A 14,162-nucleotide genomic window follows, 5' to 3' on the forward strand; every position below is an offset into this window, starting at 1 on the left:
TACACACCACGGCTCTGGCTCATCCCAGACGGAAGCAGACAATCGCGCGAGGAGGAGCATGGCGAAATCTTTTGGGGTTCGTCCAAAACGGAGATCTTGGAGCGCACTGTAACAGATGTGAGGCGATTGCTGGTTTTAAGCTCTAAGGGCCACGTTGTGCACTGCTGTTATTGACATTTGTGCTCAAACTCGCTGCACTTCACAACTGGACAGGAACTAGCAAAATAATAAGTAAAGGGGTTAAGAGTTCAGAGGCAGAGGACGGAGTTAACTGTCAACAGACGGGTAGCTAAATATTTCACAAACATGGCCTTTAAGTCGGCGCAGGAACAATTAGTGTCAGCCATCAGGCTGCTGGGCCCGCCCTGCCCTGATTAGTGCCTCGCTGGAACGCTGCACTCAATTAGAGGCTCGATCTAGCCGTGAAATAGGCCCCGGCTACCAGTGCTCCTACTCAAATGACATCATGAGACTAGCTGGGCAGAAAAATACCACACTGTGCCCGATAACTCAGCCTAAAGAAGAATACTGTGTCAAGCCTTGGATTACATTAACACAACTGTAAACAGATACGAGGCTCAGAGGGCGTAAGGAATGGAAACTTTGTGACAGATAAATAATTGTAATGAGTGGAAATCAGTGCTTTAAGTCAGCCTGTATTTATATGCAAACACTAAAGTTCAGCTTTTAGAAAGCTTGGAAATGAGCGCGTGTGGAAATTAGCCCAGCAGTGTTGCAGTAAACAGATAATAAAATCCAAGACTGTAAACACTTGTAAAGCCATTACTCACATACATCAGAGAAATACCAAACAAGAGCAGCCAACTGTGTGCTATAAAGTGGACACATTGCTTTTACGTCTGCAAAGACAGACCGATAAGAAAGCAAGGAGAAAAAAAGGCATCAGTTAGCATCAGTGGTAACACAGTGATTCATTGGGCATCATGTTTCTAACAGGCCTCCAATAAACACAGAAACAGGCCTGGGCTGTTTAAACTAAGTTTAGACTGAGGTCAGTCGGGGACACCTCGTCTCATCATCGCATGGTGGAAACGCAACCAGGCATGATGGGAGGAAAAAGTGCAGCAACCACAGGACAAGTGCCGTTATGGACTCACTTGGATGTAACAATAATAATAATAATAATAATAATAATAACAATAATAATAATAATAATAATAATGTATACTTTATTGATCCCCGTGGGGAAATTGCTCTCTGCATCTAACCCATTCACTGAGTGAAGCAGTAATAAGAGTGTCAGTAAAAAAATAAAAATAAATAAAAAAAATAAAAAAAGATGGAAGAAACATCCTTCAACCATGTCGAAGGGTTTTATCCACCAGAGGGCGCTCTATGATACCTGTGGCCCGTTGGCAGCACACGTCTGGAAGCATTGCTGTGGATTTGGCACATCCACAACAGCCAGCTGAGCATAACAGAGTTAGACAAAGCATCAACGAGTAGGTAAATATGTAAACAAATGTTTTGGAAAATCTGTTTATGATTTGAATCACTGAAACAATAACAGAGCAAAAAAGATGTATGAGCCAATGAGGGTGGGCGATACAGCCTAAAGACCACACTGCGATATTCCAAGAAATTTGAAATAATATTTGTGATGATACAGTTGAAAATATAACAATTTATTGATGCGTTTGGTTTGCAGGCAGCAGGATTTTGCGGCACATTTTCCATTCTTCATTTTCCAGGCAATCATTTCAACACTGACACATCAGACTGTAATTCACTCTTTCCCCAACGCAGTGTGTATTCCTGCACGGAATAAAATAGTCCCAGTAAGAGGTTTTGCGTATAAGCCAACTAATAATCACACTGGGAATTTGAGCAAAAATTATTTAGTCAAGTAAATAAATGAAAAAAAAAGCATTTTAATCCTAACTGATTGATCCTTTTGTGTCAGGGAACCGTTCAAATGTTCTTGACATAAAGTTGTTTTAGCACAGAGGCTCTGAATATTTATCCAGAGAAAAACCTGATGTGACACATAACAGGTGGCGTGGCTAACACGCTGAAATCGCTTGATGGAACCAGTTTGCACTGTCATTTTAAAAAGCCAAATATGCAGTATTCACTCGGTATTCAAAATATGAACAGACTGGGCGCTGCTGTAGTTCACCTGGTTGAGCAGGTGAGCTTTTTACCAACAGCTACTGCAGGTGCCTGGGCTGCAGCAGCATAACGGTGTTAGCGGTGAGTAGATGCCAGTGGTCATGGTGGAGTAGTTAGTGCCAGACATTTCTGAAAGCTGCACTTTAAAAACACCTACATAACTTTTCATGTTTTTTTCAGTGGTTTCTGGTCGTGTGGGTAATGGGTTTAACTGTTGCCCTCTTACTGATTCTGATCCTGAGGACTTGAAGCAGACGTCCGTGTTCACATCTGCATGTGTGGATGCAGGATGACTGCTTCCACTGGTGAGCGTGGCCTTTTCTGGCTGCACCTGCCATTCCCTTGAATTCCTGGAGGTGAAATACTGGCGCACAAAAATTCCAAGCATACATGTGGGATTTAAGCACCGTGGCTGTAGTTAAGCTGTCAGTCAGTGCGACGTCTTTACTGTGGCTGCTCCTCGCCTCATTCTTATCACTTTAACCTCACACCCGGAGATGCACGCAGGCCTGTCTGTTGCACAGAGCTTCATATCCTACATCATTACTGTCATTCGTATTCTTTCTAATAAAAAGCAGAACCTGTCAATAGCTGGAGGGCAGTGCCAGGAGGAATCTGACAGTTTGAATCCACAAGTCCTTCCCAACCTGCCAACTTTACACCGCTCAGTTGTCTGCAGCTGAGAGGGTCTGTGTGGTCAGTGAGACCAGCAGGCTTTCCTATTAGTCCTCCAGAGGTGGAACCAATGCTTCCCACCAGCAACTGCTGATCCTCCAGCTTCTTACCACAGGCATCTGTTGAGTATGGCTTCCTGAATGAGTAGGCTGTGGGGGGGTGCAAACATGAGGAATGAAAATTATAATGAATCTTTATCAAAACACTTTGTCGCTGTGCAGCTAGATGAACTACAGATCTAGTCCTTTCAAAGAAAATCCTGAAGCCTCTCATTCACAGTGAGGAGAAGCTTTTTAAGGCAAACACGAGTCATTAATCTGCTGTCGTTTAATAGAAAGGCTGGTACAAACCAAGAACCTTAACAGGAAAGAGAGGACAGGCAAAGGCAATACAGTTCAGCATCTTATTTTACTATGGCTGCTGATGTAAAGACTCAAATCTGACTGCAGCATCGATACCTGGCAGCACGGCTAGTTTACTACACTGGTTTTCCAAGTAATTAAAGACACATTACAAGGGACAGATTATGGTTTTCCTTATTTTATGTGCACACTTTTTAAGATGCAAACATTTAAAATGATGAGATAAATGTAAAAGTAATCAAAGAATGGCTCATGCTCTACATTTGGATCCATCAGCTGCAGCCAGTAAGAACAAAACAAACTGAAAACAAAGTGAAGTGAGGAGGAGGAGGGGGACCACGGCTCAGAGGAAGACGATTCAGAATGATGCAGACCTGGAGGTTGGAGAAACAGGCCCACCTTAATGACCCATGTGAATCACTCTGACATTGAATCTTACCTATGCCGATTCCTCCACTGCCCCTGAGATGTGATCTTATGCTGCCTCAGACACCGCCTGGAGCTTTGCTTTGACCTTCTTTGATCTCATTCATTAACAGACAAGGTAGTGAAAGAAAAAAGGGCGATGTCGAGATTTTTTTTTTGTGGAGGTTCATTTTTCACTCTACACTGCTCTCCCTCTTCCATCATTACCTCACCGCACCATCAGTCTAGTTTCCCCTGTGCTTTTGTCGCCATCCTTTTGTGTCCCGGGCCGTCTGAGGACGCGGTAGCTCCAGGGTCGCCATTTGTTTGAGTGCCTCCTCTCAAGCATTCCTGTCTCCATCAATCACTCTTCTCGCTTCATCATTTCCTAACCGTTGTCTGGTAGGGTTTTTTTTTTTTTTTTTTTTGGGGGGGGGGGGGGGGGGGGGGGGGGGTTGCTCTTCTGGAGCTTTGCTGCGATATCTCGTGTTGCTGGGAAGTGCAACGTGGCAAACAAGTTGTGTTCATTAGCTCTGTTTTACATTGGTCAAAGATGACACTTGGAAGCGTAATAAGTCAAATTCTGTTCCTTGAGCTCCTTCACACAGAGACACTGTGCTTTTGCGAGTGTGCATTCACATTAGGAGAGTGTTGCGACGCGGGGAGGGAGTCTGGAAAATTCCAAGCAAAAGTTCAAAAATGCAGGAGAGGAAACATGAGCAAGAAACGGGCTGTTCATCTCCACATGGGTGTTGCCTGTTTCAAACACACTTTATTATGAAGGAAAAACAAGAGTAAATCAACACATCTGGTATGTATATTTGCACACGGTATACTCTCCTTTTGGTGTAAATGTAAAATGGCCTGCATTTGTATAGCGCTTTACTTAGCCCCTATGGACCCCAAAGTGCTTTACACTACATTCAGACACACACACACACACACACACAGCTGCCCTGGGGCGCACTGGCAGAGGCGAGGGGTATACATGTATAATGTATACCGAGGTATAAATGTATACATAGATATTTGTGTGGGTGTGAGAGCGACAACAACATCAGGAAGAAGGAACACGAGAAGCTTAAGAAATATCAAGAGCTGAGAGAGGATATGGTGAAGGTAACAGTGGTTGCCGTGGTAACAGCAACACCAGAGCTTATGACCCCCGAGCTGGAGACAGGCTCTGGAATGACATCCTAGATGTCTGTCCTGCTCCCAGAGCCTGAAGACAAAAACCTAAATACAAGGTTTTGAATGATAATGGATTTGCTTTTTCTAATGTCACACGTGCGTCTGTCCGGTATATGATGTCCAATTTGTCTTTGATTTTGATTTTATTGATTAGCATTCAAATATCTCAATGAATACAGAACAAAGATCTACCACAAAGCAAGAAAGCAGGAGACAAGGCTAATCAAAAGGTATTGGCTGAAGCCTTTGCTTATTATGCCAACTCTTCATTTGTCAGTCTTTGTTCGTTCAAATCTTCAAAGCAGTCCCATATTTAATCAAACCTGTATCTTCCCATTTCTCAAATCGACTATCAGTTTTATTTGGGATGAATTCAGGGTTGTAGGATCTCCACCTTATCAGTCTTTCCCTGGTTTGGTTTTCTCCAAGATGTTTGTAGCGGTCCAGTCCAGGGCTTGGATCATGAAGCTGTGTGGTTCTGACGCTTATATTCACCTACTGTAGGTGAATATGAGCTGATATTTGGCATTCCAGCTCCTTCCATTGTGCTGTGCAGGCCCAGTTACATATAGGTCTACCAAGGTTTTGATTTGTGCTGCCCTAAAGTAGTCTAATGTTTGGCAGGGGAAGACCTCACAATGTCACACGTCCACGTTACATGCAGTGAAATTGGACCCCTGTGTGATTAGCTACGTGAAGGTCTAAACTGTAATTCTAGCTCTAGGCCGCGTTGATATTGTTTGAAATAATATAAATTATTCATATATAATTTGTAACCTGACACATTGTCAGACATGAAGTGCTAGAAAAGATCATTCAGGCTGTTGCAAATATGTTTAATATTTCACCTGCAAATATGGCCTCTACCTTCGAGTGGGAAGGTCTGCTATGCTTTCCTTTAGGCGAGCTAAGACTGTCCATGACGTTCAGCAGTTCGTTAAAATAGGTTTGCATTTATGACCCCCTCCTGCTATTGGATGAAGAGCTAGAACCTTATGGTCCTACCATAACAGCATCTTGGTTTGTTGTGTGTGTGTGTGTGTGTGTGTGTTGTCGTCATTATACTAACATCTGCAGTAGGGCTGGGCCATATCATACCAGTATAATGTTGGGCATCGATAGGAAAATGAAATATGGCGATAGAATATGGGTAAAACGCGCGTGCACAGCGCCTTTGTTTTCATACGCACATGGCAGAAAAAGCATGGCGGCGACGGAGAATGAGAAGGGCGACAACAGATCGTTGAATGAAACAGATGAACCTGAACTGGTTTGTAAAAATGCTGCAGCTTCACTGGTGTGGAACTGTTTTAGCTTTCGCCCGTCAGATACACAACAAAGCACTATTTTTGGTAGCGCATGCTAGCGGGCCGTCGTTATTACCGTGTTGTTTGGAAAATACGGCGCACTTAAAATCAGACAGTGTCCCTTATAATCCCGTGTGCCTTATGTATGAACTCTGGTTGTGTTTACTGACCTCGAGACGATTTTATGTACACGGCGCTCGAAAATCTGTCAGATGTTTCAGTACGACTTTGCTAAGCTACGAAGCCGCACCTCCGCTTGATGGATTGTCGGAGCATTACGGCTATCGTAGGCGGAGCCTCGCAGAGTGATACATGCTGTGCAAGGTAACTTTGTGTAACTTTAATGCACATAAAAAACAGCTGCTTGTTTAAGTGAAAATACATTGATGGTTTTTTGCACTAATAAAATTGTGGAGTTGTAAAGTATTTTGTCTCATGTCAATTATATCGTCAGTTATATCGTTATCGCAAGTTTTCAAATGTATATCGTGATAAATATTTTTGGTCATATCGGCCTGCTCTGCACTGAGGTTTACTGTGTACAGTCCTGATATGTCACACATGTATCCTGGGATAAGCTTGTAGCTCCGCTGCAGTACAGAGAGGATTAGACACACAGGATGCCCGGAAATCTTCCCCATCCATCACAGAGCTTTCAGAAACGCCCCAGGAGCCACAAAATGTACACACATGCCAAGCAATCGTCTCATTTGAAATGGGTGTATCATGTACCATGGGCTAATAACTTAATATTGAGTGAATAAAACAAAGCCAAAAACAGCCAAAATAGTTACAACTGCACGATCCAGCTTCTTAGTTCTTGCACATTAAGGTTGAGGGTAAAAGGCTTATGTGAAGACTGAATAAAAAGGCTGACACACAGTGTTCAAACACAAAAACAGGATACATTCCCACAAACGCGCCTTATTTGGTGAGGCAGCTGACAAAGCTCGGGAACAGGCACCACAAAGGCCTTACAAACACTTGTTCTTCTTGATAATGTGCTAATCCTCATCAAGCTGACACCCTGAAATACCAAGAAAATGGATCACTTTCAAACAGACCTTTGCTGGTTGAGGCTTGCAGCTGTCTGACAGAAAAACACAGGAAGAGGGAAAAATGTGGAGAGTGATAAATTGCCAATACTGCAAAGAAATAAAAGCTGGACAGAGACGTTTGTTCCACTGAAGATAACTGATTGATAAATCAGCTGATAAATCAGCTGATAAAGCTCCAAAATGACACCCGATGAACTGGTCTGCACTTCACGGTCATGTTTTCATGGCGTTTTCCCAGGTGTCATAGCAACCAAACCACCTGCAGTATACAAATACCACAAAATTCAAACTCGCTCCAGATTATAAAAGCTGACCTTTTCCGAGGCGGCGTCAGAGGGAGAGCGAGAGAGACAGACGCGGGAATTTTTGCAGTCCTACCAGGCACGGAGCTCAGCCAAACCTGCGGTTGCCGTAAACAACAGGAGCGGTTGAGAAAGGAGTCGGTAAAGAAGGGAGCGGCACTTGGAGCACAAGAGGAGAGAGGTGAAATATTCAGAGTGACCCTGGATGCTTGAGCTGTTTCGGCTGCTGTTGTTGGGTCATGGATGCAGAAGCAGCTTAGCTGGACCTCAGGTGCCCTGAAGCTACACGACCATTCTCCCTCGTGATGACGGTTTCACTGCAGAGCGAGAACAGCACTGCACTGTAGTGTTGGCCCAAGTGTCCCAGCTTTGATTGGCAGCAATTATAACCTCAAAGATGATTGGTAGCTGCTCTGAAGGACCAGCAGAACGTGCTGCAGGTGCAGCGCTGGTGTGACTGTGCCGAGCTCAGAGAAGCTCCACCAGCTGCAGCCTCCTCCTACACGTACCTATGGAGACTTTTAGAAAACTGGAGCAGCTGGTTGGATTCTGGTCACTAAGGCTACATTCACACTGCAGGCGAAAGCTCATCCAATCCGACTTTTCTGACCCTATGCGACCCATATCCGATCATGGTGTGACAGTGTGAACGGCACAAATCCGATCGGGGTCACTTTCGTATGTGGTGCTGAATCCGATACATATCTGTAGAGCTACTACTCTGGTGTTACTTCGTCATCTATTGGCCGACTGGTTCAAAATGCTGCAGCACACATCCCCTATACTCGCCTCAGTTTTCAAATTGATTTTAAGATCTTGACACTTGTTTGTAAAACATTGCATGGAATAGCTCCTATATATATATATATCTTTCTGATCTTTTAAATTTGTATACTCCGGCGAGATGTTTGAGGTCTGCGGACCAAATGCTTCTAGTTGTCCCCAGGTCCAGATTAAAACAGAGGAGATCGGGCTTTTGCTGCAAACTGTGGAATAAACTGCCTTTACATATCAGGACCTCTCCAACACTGGATACTTTTAAAACTCATTTAAAGACCCATTTTTACTCTTTGCCTTTTAATTCTGTATGAGTCTGTCATTATTTTATTCTTATTATTTTCTTATCTTTTATTTTACTTTTAAATTTTATCAGATTCTTTTATCGTACAGTACTTTTAAAAACAACAACTGTTGACCAAAGTGCTATATAAATACAACTGACTTCTCGACTGCTGTATCTTACAGAAAGTCCCTTAAACCTGTCAGCAGGCCTGGTCCTGACTGGGAAAGCCATTCCCAAGGACGCCGTGCTACTGCTCGATCTTAATTAAACCACACAAAGTGGCTACATAGCTAATCTTACAGCGCAGACACAAACATGCTCCTAATGCTTCTAACAGACCCAAACTGCTGCTGAGCTGTGCTTGGACCTCTCCAAAGATTTGGTTGAATCCATGCACGAACAAAAAAAAAAAAAACAAAGGCTTTTGATCGTTCTCAAAATAGAAACATTAGAAAAGAAAGCACGGGCTAATCTCACAACATGGATTCATGTTTTGTGAAGCCGTGAACAGGGGCAGAAAAATCCCCTGTTTTGAAACAGACGTAAAAAGATTCCCCGAAGCGCTGACGTTACAACTCTGTGTGAGACGCGAGTGTGCTGTGACCTCAGAGGCTAATCTGGCAGATCAAAACGATATCTGACACCATCTTGTCTGACTGCGTGCCTCCAAATGATCAAACGTATTGGGAGAAGACTTCTACACAACTACAACTGAACTCCAGCAGTACCAGAGAAAGAGGAGACAAATGCTTAAGGTTGTTGTTAGCGTCTGGGTTCAGGACAAAACGGCACAACTGAGACAGGTATATCATTTCCTGTGTGTAATCACACACACACACACACACACACACACACCCACCCCCAGGGTCTGTAATTCAAAGATTTGGGGGGGGGGGGGGGGGGGGGGCAAGAAAGAAGATATAGTGAGAGTTAATGGAGTGAGAGAAACAGTAACAGAAAGCACAGAGGACAGAACCACAGAGGCCAGCAGATGCATCTAAACGCCTGCAACACAATCAGTGTTTTGCTTTCCTGTGCCCACCCAGGGTCTAGTGTGTGTACCCACTGAGGCTACACAAACCTCATCTTTCAACGCCACCCACAACGTCTCTCTTTTTGTAATGAAACTTATGAGCGGGGGATGTGACTTTATTTGAGTGAGGAAAATTCCACGTTGAGAAGTAAAGAGAAGTAAAGAGAATCCCCACAGCGACCTGCAACCGTGGAAAGGGAGCCGACATGAGTAAATAATTCAGCAAAAATTCACCTCTTGCCCGCCCTGGTCTGCTGGGTTGGTAAATATAGGATTATGCAAATGAGCACACGGGGCATTGAATGGTTCCAGTTTCACATGTGGGATAGGCCTGCAGTGTAGGAGTAAAAGGGAAAGAGCCAACTCGCTAAATATGGATCAGCTGAGGAAGGAGCTGCCAACAAATGTAAAAATCCTGCTTCAAATGGAGAAGGCACACTCCCGGCACAGGGAGTCCACATGTCCATGGCGGGTTAAGGAAAAACCTGAGAACTTCCCGTCTTATCTTTGCTTGAAACATTTTGATACGACAAATCTGAAGAGTCCAGCAAACCAAAAAACACACGTAAACCAACTTTGCAACCCAAAAACGTCAAATATGAACCCTAATCTGAGCGACTGGTCGTCATCCATCGGCTGTAAAGGGGCGTACGCCAAAGAGGACAACTCAAGCACAGACTGAGCCCTCAGGAGAACACTTAAAATTATAGTCCATTTATATTAATGATGGACATGACGAGTCCCCAACATCCATAACCACTTTGTGTTGCATTCCAGTCTGAGAGATCTGGCATGTAGCACAGGGGCACAGGCGGGGGGGGGGGGCCTCAAAAACTGTGAGACCTTCAGACTAACAGTGTGTTTGGAGTCAACAAACAAGGACGAGGGCAGGAAACAGCAACGTGTGCGTGGCCAGCACAGGCAACACACAAAGCGGCACTAGTTGATCATTTAAGCCTCTTTTCCATTAGGATCGACTCAGCACAGTTTCTTTTACACTCGATGAGTCACGGGAGCGTCTTGTTCACAAAAATTAAAGCTGCCAGCTTTGAAACCCGGCAACAAAAACACTGCCGTGGTCCCGAGTGTGACGGAGAGACACAGACCGAGCAGCAGGTATATTCCCGCCTCGGCGTCCACATTTTTTGTAGCGTTCGTGTCGCATATTAACTATGTCGCGGGATGCTCGGACATGTTGCTATGACGATAAGCACCCACACTGGATTGTAACGGAAAGCCGGTCGATCCGAGTAGGTATTCGTGGAAAAGGGGCCGGACTAAGGTTTTGGAAAAATGAGGGGGGAAAGAAGAAAAACTACCTGATCCCTGGTGCTTGTGTCTGGCTCTGAAGGTGTTCCTGCCAGCGCTGCTGATGGTGGTGGTGAAGAGAATGAGGGTGAGGGTACGTGCAGGCAGAGAGGCAGCACGGGCAGGATGAACCGGTCCCTGGGTGGGGAACAGAGCCGGGACCTGGACTCTGGAAGAGCGGGCACTCCTGCCGGCCACAAGGGCAGCACACAGCGGAGGGGAAGTGACAGTGCTGGCAGCAGAGCGCAGCAGAGGAAGAGGACGGGGGCACAGCGGAGGGAAGGTGGCTTCTGACGGCGACGGCAGGAGAAGAAGAGGCGGCCGATGCTGGGGGAAGACTCCTCAGGGAACCATTCTGTTTGGGCACGCCACCGTTCTGGCTCGCTCTGTTCACTCGCTGAATAGTGTGTGGCTGCTGCTGCAGCTTTGATGCTGCGTCTTCATCTCCTCCTGCTGTCAGACAGTCACTAGCAGGGTCGCATGTGAGAGGGTCCTGGCCATTGCTGACTGCTGTCCTGATGTTTGAAGGTGCGTGTCCACTGAGAGGATGCTGCCCACCGTTGCTGAGGGCCAGAGGGTCGCCAATTCCATCGCTCAGGGCCATCGTCCTCTCCCAGCGGGCCGGTCACGGACACCGTCACTCCTCTGCAGAGGGAGATGGTACATTTTAGTGGTCATTCTCTCACTTACCACAATTTACTATTAGTTTTTCTCATTTCGATTCTAGCATTGCAACGTGCATTCAGAATGTGATGCAGTTGTTACAACTGTCGGTGTCACTGCAGCAGCATACACACTGATGAGCCTTTAAAGGAGTCCTTTAATGTTTCTCTTTATCGTTGTCTTATCAGTCTACTAAATATGGAGATACAAGGGACAGTCTCTTTCCCACGAAGAGCTGGGGTGGGGCAAAAGGCTGATAAGGTATCGTGATAAGTTACTAATACACTCAGGCCAAACAGCAATATTGTTGTGAAGTGGTGGAGAGCTTTTTCACAAACTCAGATTTGTCTGAGCATTTCATTTTTTCAAACACATTTTCCCTGATTGAGGTGGGAATGCACTCACCAGCTGTTTGCCAGCAAATACTGACTGACCCTTCAGCTGCCCTCACCTTTAATCCAACGGCTGCCCTTCCCCGAACCCTGGTCCTACTGGAGGTTTCTTCCTGTTACAAGGGAGCTCATCCCATATGGGCCAGCTGGGATCATCTTTGCATCGCCTCCGTCAGTGCGGCCCAGGGCGGGCGTGGCTACAATGTAGCTGCCGTCACCAGTGTGTGAATGGGTGGATGACTGAACGTGCAAAGCGCTTTGGGGTCCTTAGGGACTAAGTCAAAGCGCTATACAAATACAGGCCATTTACCATTTTGCTAAATAAATCAGCTTAAATTAGAGCAAACTGCCGCTACATAAACAAATGGAAGCAAACAGCTGCGCACCAACTAAAACTGCACCTACACCACACAACTGTCCCAATTTTGACTTGACCGTGCTCCGTTAATCCCCCGACAGCTCTGACTGCAATCAGGCTTTCAACGATATAACTGAAGTTATATTTTAACATCTGCATGTCCGTGTCATGCTGCTGCTTCCACCCGCTATTAGAAACTTGAGGCAGGTCCGTCCCAAAGTTGGGGAGAGCGGGGAAAAACAAAAACGCTGCTTCTTCTGTGTAATCCAGAGAAAACCGAAGTGTAAACGAGACAAGTTGGAGTTATGTGACTGATTATTTCTTGGCGAGCGACAGTGAGTTTTTGGAGTCTTGTCCTCACAGTGAGTCCAAGCAGAGACGAGCGGCTCCACAAAGTCACGGATCCTCGTCTGTAAATAATCCACAACACAAAGCACGGACTCATTCTTACACTTGGATGTTTGGACAGATAATAAATGAGAATAAACACGTAAATGAGCTGCTGGAGGCACCGTCTGCTAATTTTTTCAGTCTTTGGATGGAACCAGGATCTTCTCCCATTTCTGATTTCGTCCGTCTGCAGTTTGACAGACATGTTTATCCTGATCTTTTCATTTCAAAGTCAAATTCTGTTAGGGTCATCTGTTTATCTAGTCTAAAACAAAAGCCTTGTTTGTTTATTTATTTATTCATCAGAGTCTCCTAAAAACTCCAAACTACCAGTCCTGAGAAAGTAAGGAGAAAATCCTTTTCCATTCACAGCGAGGGGCCCCAGAGAGGGCCGAAGAAAAACGGCACATTCAGCAAAAATAACACACTAATGACATTACACATGCAAAAACATTTAGATTTAAAACATGCAGACTTTTCAACTTTACTGAATTAGCCATTTCAACTGTGATTGGTCAACATGTACAACATTTGTTGTGCGGTGTCCACTTTGGCACACTTAAGGAAAAGCGTGATTTTGCTGGAATGTGAACCGACCGAGCTCCCTGAAAGCACGTCACGCACTCTGGATAAGACCGAAGCAAGAAAAAACAGACGCCGTTCTGCCCTTATACAGCTCTACAAGTTCAGTTTTACATGTTTGGGTACTTCATGGCACAACTCACTCTTTCTTTCATTAAAGGGATCATTTTTCAAAGCCTTTACGTCATAAACTGCATCGGTTTTTACTGAGGTTTACTTCCCCAGGAGATCATGTGAGATTAACTCGTCTCTTCTCCTCTTTCCCCAGGCTCTGGCATGTAGCACCTTGCCCCTCTCTCCTTCAGTATATATGACTAACCCCACTGTTACTGGTACTTTGATGATACAGGCACAAATAAGCGACATTTCAAGTCTTTTTAACCACTCCTCACAGGTGGTGAGATATCCGCGGAGCTCCTCGGGATAACCATAATATCTTCGCAGCCAGAGTGGGCTTATATTTGATTGAAGCCAGTGCAGATGTTTTCCAATGATGCAGCTATGCAAAGACCTCACCCTTTAGCACTGCCTTAAAGTTCACCTACCAGTGGCACAAGCTGGTACCTTGACTAAAGGTCAGTACTTTTTACAGAGTCTGCAATCACTGATCAGTCTAACTCTTCTTAGTCTGCTCTCATAGGCAACAATCATAAGGTAGCAGAACGGCGTCATTCTGCAGTGAACAGTAACTATGAGTGATATGTAACTAGCATGTAAAGGATCTGAAGGGTCATTTTACTCATAACCAGCGACACAAGTCGCTCCCCGATGGCCTCGGCGTTCAGTCAGAAGCTATATGCAACTATTTAAGACGGTTGATGGAAATATTACAAATTCAAGTCCCACCATGACGACACACAGAGCACGCTCACCAGTGCAGTGTTTGACAAGCTCAGGGTGGAAGGAGGATCACTGCACATGGGTGTCATATGTTACAGAG

General features: G+C 45.0%; 1 protein-coding gene across 10 annotated transcripts in view; it reads right to left on the reverse strand.

The window, feature by feature from the left end:
* disp1 (dispatched homolog 1 (Drosophila)) overlaps positions 1-14,162 on the reverse strand; it is a 124,512-nt gene that overhangs the window by 15,695 nt on the left and 94,655 nt on the right. For 5 of the 10 annotated variants that reach the window (XM_085381824.1, XM_085381822.1, XM_085381825.1 and 2 more), the window contains one exon: positions 10,849-11,482. The exons of 3 other annotated variants lie outside the window; for them this stretch is intronic. In XM_085381824.1, coding sequence (XP_085237950.1) covers positions 10,849-11,441 — 593 coding nt within the window. In that variant the 5' untranslated portion in view covers positions 11,442-11,482. Of the gene's footprint in view, positions 1-2,359; positions 3,036-10,848; positions 11,483-11,951; positions 12,269-14,162 lie in introns of those variants that run through there. 2 more of the 10 variants (XM_085381827.1, XM_085381832.1) reach the window with 2 other exon arrangements.

The sequence above is a fragment of the Rhamphochromis longiceps genome, linkage group LG15 (assembly GCF_057381845.1).
Source record: "Rhamphochromis longiceps isolate RC_006_pf linkage group LG15, R_longiceps_female_GT1.1, whole genome shotgun sequence".
Lineage (NCBI taxonomy): Eukaryota > Metazoa > Chordata > Actinopteri > Cichliformes > Cichlidae > Rhamphochromis > Rhamphochromis longiceps.